Source organism: Loxodonta africana, chromosome 3, assembly GCF_030014295.1.
Source record: "Loxodonta africana isolate mLoxAfr1 chromosome 3, mLoxAfr1.hap2, whole genome shotgun sequence".
Taxonomy (NCBI): domain Eukaryota; kingdom Metazoa; phylum Chordata; class Mammalia; order Proboscidea; family Elephantidae; genus Loxodonta; species Loxodonta africana.
The window spans coordinates 27,994,401-28,010,814 of NC_087344.1; the positions used below are offsets into that span (position 1 = coordinate 27,994,401).

General features: G+C 55.9%; 2 protein-coding genes across 2 annotated transcripts; both read right to left on the bottom strand.

The window, feature by feature from the left end:
* Positions 1–835: 835 nt before the first annotated feature.
* On the bottom strand, positions 836–16,161 carry PRKACA (protein kinase cAMP-activated catalytic subunit alpha). Its single transcript, XM_003413051.4, has 10 exons — positions 16,068–16,161; positions 8,351–8,412; positions 7,792–7,920; positions 6,256–6,354; positions 5,143–5,225; positions 4,656–4,782; positions 4,473–4,568; positions 4,259–4,381; positions 2,276–2,440; positions 836–1,898 (listed from the first exon to the last, which is right to left on the bottom strand). Exons 1-10 carry the CDS (start codon positions 16,111–16,113, stop codon positions 1,773–1,775), a joined length of 1,056 nt encoding a protein of 351 aa, XP_003413099.1. The 5' UTR covers positions 16,114–16,161; the 3' UTR covers positions 836–1,772.
* Positions 8,787–11,189, bottom strand: SMIM46 (small integral membrane protein 46). Its single transcript, XM_064280801.1, has one exon. The coding sequence runs from the start codon at positions 11,057–11,059 to the stop codon at positions 10,907–10,909; it is 153 nt and encodes a 50-aa protein (XP_064136871.1). The 5' UTR covers positions 11,060–11,189; the 3' UTR covers positions 8,787–10,906.
* Positions 16,162–16,414: the final 253 nt, after the last annotated feature.

Below are 16,414 nucleotides of genomic sequence, written 5' to 3' on the forward strand. Positions count from 1 at the left end.
CCGAGCCCAGGATGCGGGAGGGGGCGCGCACTGTTCCCCCACTCCACAGCCAGGGCCGCCCCCGCCGCCCCGCGGCCTCCCGGAGCGCCAGCCCCAGCGTCTCACAAGAGCGCTCTGTCGGTCCCTGACTGGACGAAGAGGGGGCGCGCTGCAGATTTGTGGACCCCGAATCCGGGGTCAAAGGGCAGTTTGGCGCCCCTTCTTCTGCAGGGTAGGGGAGTGGCAGAATTCCAGCCAAACCCGATTTTACAAGGACTCCTGACCAGAGCCTGTTCAGCCTAGACACTGGGGTCCAAAATTCCTTTTTCAGTCCTTCTGGGGGTGAGTGGGTGGGTGGCCGAAGTCGGGTACACGAGCGACACTTTTTTTTAAACAAAACTTTATTGGTAATAGTTTTCAAATATGTTTACAACAGCACACTGTTCAAGAGGAAGTCGCGTCCTTCGCAGCACACAGGTTGAATCGCCCCCGCGCCCACCCGGGGCCCCACTCCAGGCCTGAGAGCTCCTCCTGGGTTGGGGAGAAGTTATGAGAGGGGCAAATATGGGGGTGAATGGGGGTGGCTCCCCAACGGCTCCCCACAGAGCTACTTTTTTATTGAAAGAAAAAAAAGCACATATCAGACATTGGAGGGAGAGAAGGGGTTGTGGACAGCTGACAGCTAAACGAGAGGAGAAGGGGGAGCTAAACTAGAGGAGGGACGCCCACGATTGGGTGGGGGGGCAGAGGCCGAAGGGTGAATAAAACAGGCAGCCCCTACCAGGCAAGCCTGGCCTTGAACCTGGGGCCAGTGGGGAGGGGCTTTGCCTCTTCTTGTCTTTTTGCAGGGTTTGCCTTCTCCAGTGAGCTGAGAGGAAGCTGGGCATTAAAACTCTAGCTGAGAATAAAATTAAGGAGTTTGGGGGGATGTTGCTGGGAGGGAAAGACCCTGGGCTTGCGGCTCCCCCTCTGTCTTTTGGGGGGACTCCTCTTTGGCAGGGCGAGGGGCAGCTGCTTTGTCTGGCTCCCGAAACCCAGGGTGAAGAAAGGGGCTGTTGGGGATGAAGAAGGTAGGGGTTTCCTGAAGGGACTGAGACCCCTTCAGGCTTGGCAAGAGACCCCCAAGGAGGGGGCAGAAATTCTAACCCCAGCTCCTTCCTTTACGAAGTCAGTTTGCTTCCCAGCCTTGTTAAAATGAGTTTGGGGGAGAGGGGGACATCAACAGGGGAGTGGGGGTAGAGGACAGAGGGAGGGAGGCACTGGTGGAACTTAAATAATATCTTAAATGGTTTTCTTAAAAACTCTAGCAAGCCACCCACTGAACATGTCACTAAAATCTTTCCTTCCCCTGGCAGGATTGCTCTGGAAGGAAGGTTGGCTTATCTGTTCATTTGTCCTTAGCTATTGGTGCCTGCAGTTTTCGGGGGGGGGGGGAGGGTTAAGTTTGAGCCCCTCCTTCTACACCCTGTCCCTGGGTACACAAACAAGACCTGGTCTGACTAGGGCTGAGAAACTCACTTAAAACAGGCAGAAGTGGGCTAGGGTGGGGGGCCGTGGGGGAGGAGAGAGGGAGAAGCGGTAGAGTGAGCGGGCAGGAGGGCGAGGGGGTGAAGGGGAGCAGCTGGTGTTTCCATCCTCCAAAAATCTGGGCTTCCTGCTCCTCCTACCCTGGAGGGTGGGGTGGGGGTGAAATTAGATGCAGTGAACTCTGGGGCCCTCTGGCTGTTCAATTCAACCCTCCCACCCCCCCAACAACAACAAAAAAAGAAAACCCATGGGGCACAGGCACACCCCTAAAACTCAGAAAACTCCTTGCCACACTTCTCATTGATGGAGACCCGGATCTCTTCCTCCTCATAGTCGTCGAAGTTACTCGTGTCTCCGGGGCCTTTAAACTTTGGTATGAAGGGAGCTTCCACCTGGAGAAGGATCAAGAACCACCCCGACCTCATTAGTCAACATAATCATAATTACCACGATAAATGTAAGTGGCCTAATTTCATAAGATACTGACTTTGACCTAGGCCTGTGCTTAGCATTAGGGTGTGGACCCCTCTTAACAGCCCAACTCACCAATGGTGAAATACTGCCTAGACACGGGAGTTTCTGCCCAAGGTCACAATGACCAAGTGAAACCAGTATCATATTTCTAGACCCCCTCATTGGTACTGAGCTGCCTCCTCTAGGCGAACTCAGAGCCTGAAGCCTATTTTCAATTCCTCTCCCCTCTGTTGGCCTATCTCCCTGGCCTCCTGCAACACCCTCAGCCCACCCGAGGGGTGGGGTTGGTGCCCACCTTCCTCTGGTAGATGGCAATCCAGTCAGTCGTGGCAAACCACTTGTGATTCTTGATGTCATTGACTCCATTCTTGAGGTTCCCGAAGCGCTTGGTGAGGTCCACCTGCAGGAGATTCCGCAGTAGATCTTTCAGGTCGGAGCTGAAGTGTGACGGGAACCGCACCTGGAAGAAGTAGGGGGCCAGTCAGGGGGTTCTTTTCTGTTTTGGGAGGAGCTGGTCTGGAGCTTTGGAGAGCCCAGGACACTGCCTTCTCTATACAACACTCTTATTTGGTAGAGTCCCTCAGCAGAGTCCCCTGTTAAAACATTTTGTTGGGCCCACCCTGGAGGGGCTGATTTAGGAGGGCTGGCTGGAACCTGAGAACCTGCATTTCTAACAAGTTCCCTGGTTATGTTGATTCTGGAGAAGGGACCACTGTTGAAATGGAAGTGTAGTGATGGCTCCCATTTTATGGATGAGGAAGCTGAGGCTCAGATGGGCTAAACAGCGTGCCCAAGGTCACACTGAAGAGTAGGAACGGGCATTTTCATCACAAGCCTGTTGGACTCCAGAACTTGCATTCCTGGCCACTGCTTCCTAAGCAGCTTTGCTGAGGTCTGGGGGCTTTTGAAATATAAACACTTACAAGACGAATAGTATTTTTCTCTCTCACTCTTCAATTCTTTAGGGCCCAGGCCAACTCTCTTCCAGAAATTTTCCTCAATGCTCTGAGCCCACAGCCTTGCATCTGAGCAGAGAGGTCACTGGATTTACAGCCACAAGAACCAACTTGAAGTGCATGCTCTGCCTTTTACATACTGTGTGACTTTGGACATGGCACTTAACCTCTCTGGGCCTGTGTCTGCTCTATGACATGGGGCTGATGTTCCAGGGTTTCTGGGAGGCAGGTGTGGGAACCATGAAATGCTACAAAGAAGGGAGTTATAGTCATCTCTTCCACCTTGGAACCTTCTGTGCCGGTGCCACCCCCCCAGACTATTTTTCTTGGTGATTTTGATTCTGCCTTATGGCAGACATCTCATCTTTCCCTTCTAGTGACATTCACTGTGTGTCAAGCACAGAGCACCCCACTTGGCAGTTGGTGACTTCTGTCAAATACCCTGAGAGGCAGGTGTCTGATTGGCCTTTTCTCAGCTGGGGACGATGAGACTCAGACGGGGCTGAACCACTTGCCAAAAAGTGGCAGAGCTGGGACTTGAAGCCAGGCCTGCCCACCCAGATGGAGCTCAGAGCTGCTCCCACCATTTTGAGGTGACTCAGCCAATGAGCAGCTCCTATGTACAAGATGCTATGTCAGGTAGGAGGTAAGCTAAGGGCAGAGTGGGACCCCCAACCTCTCTTGGGTGCTCAGTGCCTATGACAATGTCTTGACGTGTCATGGTGTGACCTCAGGCACAACACTGCGCCCTCAGTAAGCCTCAACTTCCTCTCCTCTCACATGGGGTACCACTCCCACAGAGCGAGGGACTGAAGACGGAAGGGGTTCATATGGTGCCACTTAATGCATTTCCCAAATGCAAGCCCCTATGGTTCCTCCATCCCTTACCTGAAACCTCAGGGCTGGGGAGTCTGCATTTGGGAAAGGAAATGTGGACCATTTACCACAACTGATGCGGGCTAGGGTGGCTCCTGGAGCCAGACACATTCATTTTCCAGCCGGGAAACTTATAAACACACACACTAAGGGGGACAACTATGACCAGAAGAGCAGAAGTCAGGCAAGGCAGGGCCAGTTCTGGGCCAAAGAGCTCAATGAAACTCAGGGTCTGGAAGCCTTTGGGATTCCAGCCCCAGGGGTCAGGGGCTAGACAGGGAGGCTGTGCTAGGTGTTAGCCTCAATCGCCTGGCCCAACTGAAAGAATTTCTAGACTGTTTCAGTAATGAGCAGGGGCTCCGTGGAGAGGAGTGCAGGCTGGGTGGGGAGAGGTCTGCCATTGAGGGTGGAGGGTTAGGGGGCCGAACACCCACATCCGGCCTTACCTTCCCAGAGACGATCTTCTCGTAGATCTGGATGGGCTGGTCGGCAAAGAAGGGTGGGTAGCCGGCTGCCATCTCATAGATGAGGACCCCCAGGGCCCACCAGTCCACAGCCTTGTTGTAGCCCTGGGGTGAGAGGTGGCAGGGGTTAAGGGGAGGAGGCCAGAAGGGGTATGTGCAGAGAAGGGTGAGGGTGGGGGGCTGGGGAAGCACCTACTTTGCTTAGGATAATCTCAGGGGCCAGATACTCGGGGGTCCCACACAAGGTCCAGGTGCGGCCTTTGACACGCTTGGCAAAACCGAAGTCTGTCACCTGCAGGCACGAGAATGGGCAGTTGGTGGGGAGGGAGGGTGCAGGCCACGGCTGCCTGGTGCTGCCCTCCCCTGGCCTGGCAGGCACCTGAATGTAGCCCTGCTGGTCGATGAGGAGGTTCTCCGGCTTCAGGTCCCGGTAGATGAGATCAAGTGAATGCAGGTACTCAAAGGTCAGGACGATCTGGGCTGCGTAGAAGCGGGCATGGGGCTCGCTGGCGGGACAAGCAGGAGGGGATGGGTAAGTGCCAGTGGCCACAGCCAGCCAGGACCCACTCACCCACAGCCAGCCGGCAGTAGGTAGGCTGGCAGAGCCACCCAGTCCAGTGATGGAAAATGCATAAACCGCCCCCTGAAGTTGTGATGTCTACATCACCCTGTTTTGTGGTGGTTGAAACATGGCAGATGCCTCATCCCAGCGGAAACAAAAACCTATGGGGACCTGGAGAGGCCACTGCCACATTCAAGCCGGCTGGGCCCCTGTGCACCCCCAATGGTCTGGTCGTGTGATTGTGCTCATGGCCTGCGTCAGACTGGTGTGGTGGGGGCCTGGCGGGGCTGGGGCAGCTGCTCACCTGAATCTTCCAATCCTCCGTAGGTGTGAGAACATCTCCCCACCGGGCACATACTCCATGACCATGTATAAGTTGGAGTTGTCCTGCGGGAAGCAGTGGCTGATCAGAGCCCCCAAAATGCTCAGAAATAAAATAAAGACATCGAAACTGTATGAAGCATGTGCCAGGGACCCGGCGACACCTCACTGGGAGACACATCTCATTTCATTTGCCTGTTAGGAAAGGGGGCAGCTGTGACCCTGCTGTTACCAGGGGAGAGAGTGAGGGTCACGCAGAGGCGGGCAGGTGACCTGGCTGAGTGCCCCAGCTGGAGAGAAGACGCCTGTCTGGAACTGTCTTGAGCAAGCCTCTCGGGGCCAGTTTTGTCATCTGTAAAATGGGACCAGGATTTGCAGAGCCCAAAATAATGCAGGGCCCCTTGTTAAACAATTATTAGAACTCTTGAGATGATGGCAGCAGTGCATCAGACCAAGTGCGGGGCCCTCGTGAGCGTGGGGCTCTCGTGACTGCACAGCCGCACGCTGCCTGTGACGCTGGCCCTGAGTGGCCTTTCCCAGCTCTCACAGCCATGGCTTAGCATGCCACCCAAAATAGCTCATGCAGGGTGCTCATGACAGCCCCACCAGGTGGGCACTCCTATGATGCCCATTTACAAGTGAGGAAGCCGAGCCTTAAGGCAGTGACGTTCCTGGACCAGGGTCACATGGCCAGAAGTACAGAGCCAGGATTCAAACCCCGGCTGTCTGGCTGCAGAGTCTGTACTCCTGGCCACGTTAGATCCTCGGAGTAGTGATCCTGAGGGATGCTACCAAGGTTAAGTGGCTTGTCCAAAGTTATTAAGCTAGAACATGGCAGGAATTGAACTCAGGTCTAGCAGAGCCCCAGCCTGACTCCTGATTCCCAGCACCCCTCCTTCAGGGGTCTCACTCTTCACCTTCCCAGCTTCCCAGACAGTCCTCAGCCCCACCCCCGACTCTGGGAACCGAGAGGCTGTACCCAGCCCTGCCAAACAGCTCCGCTCCCCAGAGTCGTTTCCCTCTCCACTCTCCCCCGGCCCCTCAGTGCCTGGGGCCCCACCAGGGTGATCCTGAACCTGCTGCTATGGAGCCACACCTTGAAGGAGAACTCGAGTTTGACGAGGAACGGAAAGCTGACCGCTTGCAGGATGCGCTTTTCATTCAGGGTATGCTCTATCTGTTTCAGCTTCACCACCTGTGGGGCCGGAGGGGATGAGAGCAAGGAGGGAGCATAAGAGGGGGTGCCCAGGCCATGCCAGTGCCTTCAGCTGGAATGTCTGAGGGCCTGCAACCCATCAGGCCCTGGGCCGGGTGCTGAGGACACACAAGAAGACAAGGGTTCTCTGTCTTCGAACAGCAGGATACATGAGTCACCCAGCTTCAGCCCAGAGGGCCCTGTGGAAGCCCAGATAAGGAGCCTGGCCCAGTTGAGGGTGGGAGCAGTGGTCAGAGAAGGCTTCCTGGAGGAAGGGGCGCAGGAGGAGCCCATGGGGTTGGGTGTTTACAGCTTCCCTTGGGTCTAGGGTACCCCACGCTCCCACCAGCACCTTGGGCTAATTTTTCTCAGCCTTTAGCTGGCCCCTAACAGCATAAAGCACAAGCCTGGCGCCTCACACGTACTTACTCATAAAACGTCCCAGAAGCCCTGTAAAGGACGCACTATGAGCATGCTAGGGCGGAAGCCCAGACGTAGAGAAGTGAGCTGACTTGCCCAAGGTCACGCTGCTGGTCAACGGGAGGGTGGCGCTGCACATGGGCTGCCTGACCCCTCGAAGCTCTGAACCATTGTGCTGCGGGTTTTTTCACTGCTTTCCTCAGTGTCTACACCTGCCCTGTCCAACAGTTGGCACAAGCCACGTGTGGCCACCAAGCACTTGAAATGTGGCTGGCTCGAGTGAGGGAGTGAATTTACTATTTTAAGTGTCTAAAATTAAAATCCAGCAATGGACACTTGAAGCATGTCTGGGACAACCTGGGCTTGTGAAATCTACTTGTTCATGTCTTTCTGATGAAAATTTACCATCTGAGTGGAGACGTGTTGTGAGTATCAAATACTTGCCGGATTTTGGAGACTAAGTACAAAAACAGGAATGTAAGATATCTCAGTAAAGATATTTTTATACAGACCATGTGTTGAAATGATAACACATTTTAGATATATTGGCTTAATGAAGATATATTGTTAAAATCAATTTCACTGTTTCCTTTTACTTTTTTTGAACAACACTACAAGTTTACATTTTCTAAAGTTGAAATCACATGCGTGGCTCGCACTGCATTTCTCCTGGACAGCACTGATCTCGAGATTGCCTGGCATAGGGCAGGATCTCCAAAATATTTGCGGAAAGAACCAATGTCCCTGTAAATGCCCCTTTCCCTGGGAAGATGCCTAATACTGGCTTGGTGTCTGGTATCCTGCCTCTGGGCCCTAGACGGGCACTTTCTGACCCTGGGTCACTTGGGCCTGGTTTCACATGGGTTGTTGGCCTGGACAGGAAGCCATGTGAGGGCAGCATTGCCCCTTCTGGTCCTCGGGCCTGGGCTGAGGAAAGAGTGAGCGAGTGAAAGGGCAGAAAGATCACCCAGGCAGGCAGTGGGAACAGCCTGGGCAAAGGCCTGGCAGCCAGCTCACCTTCTGTTTGTCGAGGATCTTCATGGCGTAGTGGTTCCCAATGTCCTTGTGCCTCACCAGCATCACCCGCCCAAAGGAGCCCGTGCCCAGGGTCTTGATTCGTTCAAACTGATCCAAGTGGGCTGTATTCTGTGGGAGGAAGGGTTGGGAGGGTCAAGGACCCCCAGCCCCTGCGCCTGCTGGGCCCAGGGCTGAGCATCCCGTCTGCCACCGCCAGAGGGGCCCCGGGGAGTGGGTGGCCTGAGGGGGGTGAGGACAAGGGGCAGAACAAGATGGTGGGGGTTGCATTCCTCAAGGTGGATGGCAGGGGCCAGATCCGGCCCTGGCCTGGGGCCCAGGAGCTGCTGGCAGCTGCGTGGGGGGCAGGGGCCGCCAGTCAGGAGGGGGCAGCAGGGTGAGGGAACCTGGCTGTGGGCAATCGGGTGCCTGTGCCTGGGAGCGTCCATGGGAGGTGTAAGGAGCCATCCCTAGGGACCCTGAAGCTCTAGCCTTGTTGGAGGGACACAGCCAGGGGGCCAGGGCCCATCAGCTCACCCCTCCCAGGATTCTGGGGGCTTACCTGGGCGGGATTTTCCCATTTTTTAAGAAAATCTTCTTTGGCTTTGGCTAAGAACTCTTTGACTGAAATAAAGAGAGGGGAGGGTTAGATGGAAACCCCACCTATTCAGGGCAGGCCTAGGCTACCCCATTTATGGAAAGTGGGGTATAGTCATCTTGTCCAGAGCCTGACTTTCCCCGCATTGCCTTTGGGGTACCCTGGCTGAGCCTGAAGGCAGCTTGGGAAGGCCCTGATCTGGGCTGGGGTCTGGGCCCCCCCACTACAGGAAGGTAGAATTTGGCCTCACTTTCATCCAAGAAAGGGGTATAAGGCAACTCGGGGCTTATTCCAGGGGGATAGAGAGCACTGGCCAGGCCAGCCTACCCCCACTCGCCCCAGTTCTGAACGACATTCCACGGCCAGGGAAGACGCCAGCCGAGGTATTTATAGCCTAGGGATTTGGCCGCTCCTCCAGCCCCTTCTCTGGGGAGGCTGGGCCTGGGGTAGAGGCCTCTGGGGCTCCGGTAGCAGGCGCCCTTGCGGGGCTCAGCTAGCAGGCACCCTTGGGGGACTCAGCTGTTGCCCTGGCTTCCAGCAGGCATTTGCCTATGGCAAGGCCCTTGACTCATAGCTGGTTCAAGGGAAGCTACCTCCACAAAACCTTGTCCAATACCTGCCCCCAGGGGCCCCACAGCACCCCAAGGTAAACATCACCCTTCTGTTAACCTTGAAGACTTCCCCTGCAGGCCCTGGCTGGCTGTTTCATCTACACATCTCGTTTGATTTGCCTGCCAACCTTTTACCCATTCTCCCCACTTGACAGCCCAAGAAAGTGAGGCTTGAAAGCAGCTGTTCTAGCCAACGCTGAGAGGAAGCCCAGCAAAATGGATAAGGGCCAGGACTCTGGGATTGTGTCCAGATCCAGGCCTGGTCCCTGACGAGCTGTGAGATTTTAGGCAACTGACCTCACCTTTCTGGGCCTCGGTTTTCCTCATCTGTAAAATGGGGACAATAATAGGAATGACCTCGAAAACTGGCTGTGAGGATTAAATGAATTCATCTTTGTGGAGGGAAACCCTGGTGACATAGAGATTAAGAGTTCAGCTGGTAACCAAAAGGACGGCAGTTTGAATCCAAGGCGCTCCATGGAAGCCCTATGGGGCAGTTCTACTCTGTCCTGTAGGGTCACTAAGAGTCAGAATCAGCTTGACAGCAAAGGATTTTTTTTTTGTTTTGTAGAGAGGACTGAATGGTGGCGGGCATAGGTTAGTGCTATAGAAATGTTTGCTATTAAGTCTGCTTTTAAGTGTTTTTCAAAATTGAGTTATAAAATACACAGAGATGGACCAAGTGCTCGAATCTCAAATACAGAGCCCGATATGGGGTCTTATGTTACGGACATGTCTGTGTAACCCCCACCAGTTCCTTGATCTTGTGCTGAGCGTTTTCTATGCTAATTCTGACCCTGCTGGGTAGAAAAAGCAGCTATTATTCCCATTATACAGGTGAGAAGACTGAGACTCCCAGAGGAGAGCCAGATGCTGAGTCACTGGGCCTGACCCTGCTGCCCATGAGATTAACTGTGTCACGTCACTACCAACTCGGTGGTTATAGCGCTGGTCACAATGCATCAGGGACGCCTCGAGCAGAGCTGCCCTCAACCTCCCATGTTTTGGGGACCGTTTTCACACTGGCCCTGCACACCTACACTTTGGCCGTGCTTGTCATCTGTCTGTCCCCACCTGCATGCAGTGCCAGGAACCCCTCACAGCCTCATGGGCAGCCCGCTCTCCCCACTGCCCACAAGGCTCTCCCTCAGTGCTCCCTAGCCCCCGCTGTGGGGCTAGGAGAGTGGCAGTTGGAGGAGACACTGCTGGCCAGGAGAACCCTGCAGAGTGACCCAGGCCCAAAGGAGGCAGGCACTGGAGTGGCCAGGAGCCCCAGGCTGGCACCTGGCAGGGCCAAGTGGCCAAGAGACCTTTCTGTGCCTGGGGATTGAATCACCTCCAATGCTTTCACTAGCAAAGCCTTCTCAGCACACAGCACCTTCCTCAGAAACCCCCAAACAGATCCATGCCAAATTCTGGATGAAGGTGTGAGGAGAAGGTACCCTCTTGGGACTCCACTCTCACCCAAAAAGAAGGAAGAGAGGAGTGGGCTTGGGAGGAAACCAAGAGAATGCCTAATCCTGCTTCCTCCCTTGTTCTCCAAATGCTCCTGACGCAGTGGGCAACTCAGTGGGTGTGAGCTCTGGCTATCTGCTGTCACCCCACTGAGGGGCTTCAGAGGGCCCTTGCCCCTAGCAAGGCTCTTCTCTGGCCTCACAAAGCACGGAAGAGCCCAGGCTATATCAACTCTGGTGCTATGGCAGTGTTATCAACTTGCCAGATTTGAGGGTGGGGTGGAGGAGAGGGAAAGTAGTACTAGGAAGAGCAGGCAGATAAAGAGGGATAACGGTGGGAGGGGGCAGCCAGGAGCCCCCACACTCACCTCTGCTTCCTGCCCCTTCCAGCAGAGGATGGGATGGGGGTGGGATGGGGGTGATCAGGGAGCCAATCTGCTCCTGGCCAGGGAGGATCAGGGTGTTGGCTGTGGCTTAGGCCCCCAGAGGGTTTGGCGCAGGTAGCCCAGGAAACGGACTGCCAGGTGGGCCCAGAGGAGAAGCTGCAGCCACAGCTGGAAGGTGGTCTCCGAGTCCCCACCCTGGCTGCTGCCCGACCCCAGATCCATCGCAGCCACCCCAGGCTCTCCCTGGAACCTTCCCTTTGGAGGGCAACAGGAAAACCAGAGCCTTGGAGCCTGTTCCTCAGGAGGGCCTTCGGGGATGGCAGAGGAGGAGCTGGTTGCCACGGAAGCATTTAAAGGTACCTGCTCCCAGCTGGCCAAGGTCTGCAGAGTCCCTCCTTGGCAGGAGGTGATGGGAAGATTCTCCTGAGAGTGTCCCTCTTGGCTGGGCTGCCTGCCCCAGGGCAGGATGCTAAAGCTAATTTCTTCTTCCAGGGACTTCCTTGCTCCTAAGATGCCAGTCCCTGCCTTCCACAGTGGGTGTTGGACTGCCCAGAGGATGGCACCTGATGTGCCCAGGGCAGTGTCCACTGGGCAGAGGAGGAGTAAAAGCCCAGGAAGCAGCCAGAGATGCCCTGCGGGCTAAAGAGACCCCAGGACTTCATTAGTTTACCTGAAAGAACAGCTGGAGAGAAAGGGAGCGGGTGCAAGAGCCACCTCTATCCATCTCCTCCCCAAGATCCCTTTGAACCCGGAGCCCCCAAATCATTCCAAGAGAGAAATGGGTACATGGGGCTCTTTGTCTTGAGCCCCTGTGGGGGCGGAGAGTGGAAAGGCATCCTGGGATGTCCTTGGCCTCTGTCAAACCTTGCCCTGCGCTTGGCTCTGCTCTCAGCCATGAAAGTCCAAACCGGAAACAAAAGGCTAAAACCCAGGGATGGGGGAGGAGGAGGCAGCTTTGACCATCTTCCTCCTTTCTTCCAGATTCCAAAAGGAGCCAAGAGTCAGTGGCAACTTCTCGAGGAGTGCCTGGCACCCATGGTCCCCGATGGAAACAGGAAGTGGCAGAGAAGGGAAACCCAGCCGGTAGAGCCTGCCGCCCTGCCCCACCTCCAACCTCCACCTTAGTCCTGATTCTATTTGAGCTCACAGAGAAAACCCCAAACACCCCTAGAAAAGCCAGGGACACAGCAGGAGGCAGAAATCGAGAAATTCCCCTGGGAATGGGAAATACAGCAGCAGAATACCAAAGTGGGTAAGGAAAGAGCCCAGCCTCATATCTCCCAGACAATAATCTCAGGACCCTCTGCCCTCTAAAATCTGGCTGTCCTGGGAATTCTGGGGCAGGGGTGCCCAGCCTGGGAGCCTTGGAACTGAGGCTGGCTGATTCCTCAGTTTAACCTGGAACCCCTGCTTTGAGTTGGACCACCCCTGAGTCTGAGCTGGATCCCAACACTGGACTGGACCCCAGTCTGTGCTAAACCTCAACAATGTACTACACCAATCCCTATTCTGAGCTGAATTCCAACATTAGATTGGACCAGTTCCCATTCTGAGATGGATCCCAATAATGGCTGGACTACCCCCCAGTCTGAGCTGAACCCCAACACTGGGGTATCAACCTCCGTTCTGAGACGGACCGCAACAATGCTTAGATTACCTCCCCCCCACACACACACCCAGCCCAAGCTGAACTGTGACACTGGGCTATACCACCCTCCAGTCTGAGCTGGACCCCCACTCTGGGTGGACCATCCCTCACTTGTCTGACCGGGACCCCCACAGTAACCCCTGCTCTCCCCAGGCCTCACAGCCGAGAGTTGTTAGTACGAGCGGAGTTTCCAGGGTGAGCCAGGAGTCCACTGACTCCTCCGCTCTGCCCGCTCCCCAAGTCCTACTGTTGCCCTTCCTGAGCTTGGGGGGCAGGGAGTGCTTGGGTAGTTGCTATAGTAACAGAGCTCAGCCTCACCATCCGTGGGGTTGGAAGCCATCACTCAGTCTCTCTCTCAGGGCACCCAGACTACGGTGGCTGGGAAGGCTCATAAGACCTACCACACCAGCTCAACCACCCACCCCCAGAGCCCTGCCTGTAGGGGGAGCCAGGGAGTTGCGGAGTGAGATTAGGAAGAAAAACCCAACCTGAAGGCCAGTGGACCAGGGGAAGAGAAAGTAGGTCCCTCAGGGCTACTGTAGCCCAAAATGGGCTAAGGAAAAGTTGTCTTGGTAGGACCCTCTTGGGCACCCGTACAACGACAATGCACAGGAAGTGTTTGGCTCGCTTTGGCTTCTGTAGACTGTTGGAGGCCGACAGTTCTTTCCACCCACTGACCTCTCAGAGGCATTTTTTTCACTTTCAGTGCCTGTACTGGTTTCTCTCGGAGGCTTGGGGAGTATCTGGGGGGCTTCTCGCTAGCTCTGCTCCTTCCCCTGTGGCCAACTCCCAGGGGTGTCCTCTGCCAGCACCAGCCCAGAGGTTGCTGCCCTATCTCAATTCCTCCAGCCTGGCCAGAGCCTGAGACTTCGGTCATTTTTCTCTGCCCTCCTGGCCCCTGCCAATGGTTTAGCATCTTTGGGTGCAGATTCCCCACCCCCACCCCATGGCTCATTCTGGATCTCCGGAGAGGCAGACCCTGTTCTGTCCTGCCCTGGCATGGAGATGAGGGTGTAGGGGGCTGCAGGATACTTAACTGGTACCTAGTGAGGCTTGGGCATTTTCCTTACAGTCGGGCTGGCGTGTGGCAGATGAAATTCAGGTGCCCCCTGCAGGCTTGCCTGGCTACTGCCCCTGCCCCGCCCTGGTTAGAAGAGGACAAATTTAGTGTAACTCCATCCTCTCAGTTTCAGAGCTTCCAAGCAAAGAGGGGCCTCTTTCCCCATCCTATCTCCTTCTCTAGAAGCCCCTGCAAGGCTCGGGGAGGAAGTACAGCTTAGACTGTTTCCCAAAGTGTGACACTGGTCCCACTGGCTGAATGTGGAGTACGCGATGTTTCATTTTTCTAATTACATATGTATTTTAATTTGTGTCAGGGAAAATATATCTGGCCCAGCAATGCCATGACTTCATTTACATTACTGCTCAAGATGGGGTCAAAGTTTACGTCTGAAGAAAAGTGAGTTGTTTTTATTATTTTAAATTAAGAAAGTTTAAGTGACTAAAGCAAAAATCAGGGAGGCGAGTTGAGAATGTCTGAGTTGTGCACTTATGGGATCCAGGCGGATCTGGATGTGAATCCTGCCCCTGTGACGTCACCTACGTCAAACTGAGCAAGTCCATTTGGAAAATTCGGCTAATAGCCCATTATGAGTATCACCTGAGCAGATCGATGGAGGCGGTTTAACCTGGCACACACTAGATGCCCAATACACAGTGGCTCTATTTCCTTGTGACAGGCCATTCCTGGGTGTCTTTTGGTCTGTGCTCTGAGAGAATTAGCAGTTCCTTCCGGAGCCTTTTGGGGATCCTTTTCCCCTTGTGGCTTCCCACCTCCCCGCCGCACGTGCTTGGTACACCCTGAAGGTTTTCCGGGATTATGTCATCTTCCCAACTTTCAACTGAGCCACTGCAATATATAGCTGCCTGCCTCCACCTGCCACCTCCCAGCAGCCTCACCTGCTGAGAGCTGGCCCCTCCCCCTCTTCCCAGTCCCCTCCATGCTCAGGCCCAGACCTTTTTTGGACACTACCCACCTGCTCCTCTGTCATCAAGCGCTCAACTACAGGCACTTGCCTCCCTGTCCCCCGCCCATCGGTGACATGTCAGGCCTCCCCGTGGACGCCTGGTTCCTCTGAGTTCTGCTATTTGTAGGAATAAAGTTCCCTGGTTTGCAGGCCCAGGTCTTTCTGGGAGGGGGCATTCAGGGAACTCACGCTGTTGTTTGAGACCAGGAACTAGGGACAGCGTAGTTGGACACGAGCTCCCTTCTCAGCTCTATTTCTGGGTAACTGGAAGGGACTCTCAGGTGGGGTCTAGCTTTAGGCCTGAGTGACAATTGAGGAGCTGGAGGAACTGGGGAGGGGGCTCGAGGCCATTTTTGAAAGCAGTTCCAGATGTGGAATCTCTCTCTCTGGCTTGAAAAGGCCAGCACAATGTGAGGGTGGGAGGGAAAGAAACAAGCCTGTGGCTGGGCCTTGGGAATGACCAGAATCTGTCTGTCCGCTGGCAAAACAAGGCACTAGATGTCACCCACTACTCTCCCCAACTGCCCCATCCCCTTTCTCACCAGCCCAGCTCAAGCCGAATGAGCCCTTGCTAAAGCCAGGCACTCTTCGCCCCCCTACTTTTCATCCAGCGCCAGGAGCGGGTGAAGCAGCCCAGGGGACCTGGTGAATGACGGAGCCTTAGTTGTGAAACAACCATTTATTGAGGGGCCCCCTCCAAGAGCCTGGAGCTAGGCTGCCCAGCAGGAAAGCGGAAGGGGCTCTGCAGCTGCCCCCACTCCCACCCCACCCCCTGCAAAAGAGGATGCAATGAATCCCAGGAAGACTGGCTCAAATTTGTCTTTGGAAGCACTGAAGCAGTTCCCTAGCTTCATAAACAGCCTGCTCTCCCAGCCAGGGGCAGGCGCTTACTTGGAGGAGGGAGCAGAGTGGCAGAGAGTGACAGAACAAGAGAGGGGCAGAGGGACCCAGAAAGATCCTGTCCCCCATGCCAAGTGACACAGAAGAGAAAAACAATGCTGGAGGTGGCTTCAGGGGAAATGCTCAAGGATGGCAGGGGGCTGGGATAAGGTGAAAAGGGAAAGGGCAGGAGAAAGATGGCGGGGGCTGGAGGGGGGGAGGGGTGTGGTCACCAAGTGGCCAAGGTCCCTCTGGGGTGGAAGCAGACCCCACAGCACTCCCAGACTGCCAACTCTGAGTCGGGGTCTAGCAGTGCGTCCCATCTCTGTGAGTGGTGAGTGAGAAAGTGGGGGGATTAGAATTTGGGGAGATGGGCCAGGAAGAGAGGGGGTGGTGACAGGGCTCCATGTGGGGCCCCAGCGGTCATACGTGCCATGGTTGGCAGTGACAGCTGGGTGGGGGGGCACTGCCTTTGCAGTCGGGGGCGGCCTTTGGCAGGGGTGCCCCTATGGGAGGTCTCCTGCGGGCCTTCGGGCCCCAGCCTTGGACAGGCAGGGGCGCTGGGGAGAAGGAGCGAAGAATGGGGGGGGTGCGTGGGGGAGGGGCCACGCGGTGATGGACAAGGAGGGGGCTGGCAGAGCGGGGCCGCGATCGGGGTCACGGCCCGGGCACTCACCGCTCTCCTGCTCGCTGCCCTTCTTGGCGGCGGCGGCGTTGCCCATCGCGGCGGCGGCGGCCCGGGCCAGTCCCGGAGCTGCGGCGCGGGGGGTGCTGGCGGCGGCCGGCGGCCCCGGAGCGCGCTGGGCGGCGGCGGCGGCGGCCCCTTGGGCTGGCTGCGCTGGCTGCGGCGCCGCGACCCCCGCCCAGCCCCTGCTTCCCGCGTCCCTCCGCGCCCGCCCGCCCGGGAACCTCAGCCCAAGTCCGCTGCTGCTGTCCGTGACGCCCCCGCAGCCCACCGCCCATTGGCCAGCGCCACCCTGACTGACGGCGCCGCGCCGCTGTCTATTGGCCCGCCACGACCCT

Excerpts from the sequence above, each read along its gene's own strand:
- SMIM46 (XM_064280801.1), bottom strand. The coding sequence starts at position 11,059 with ATGGATCTGGGGTCGGGCAGCAGCCAGGGTGGGGACTCGGAGACCACC.
- PRKACA (XM_003413051.4), bottom strand. The coding sequence starts at position 16,113 with ATGGGCAACGCCGCCGCCGCCAAGAAGGGCAGCGAGCAGGAGAGCG. Across the intron at positions 4,783-5,142 it reads CGGAGGATTGGAAGATTCAG|CGAGCCCCATGCCCGCTTCT; the intron begins GTGAGCAGCTGC and ends TTGTCCCGCCAG. Across the intron at positions 4,569-4,655 it reads ACCAGCAGGGCTACATTCAG|GTGACAGACTTCGGTTTTGC; the intron begins GTGCCTGCCAGG and ends TCGTGCCTGCAG.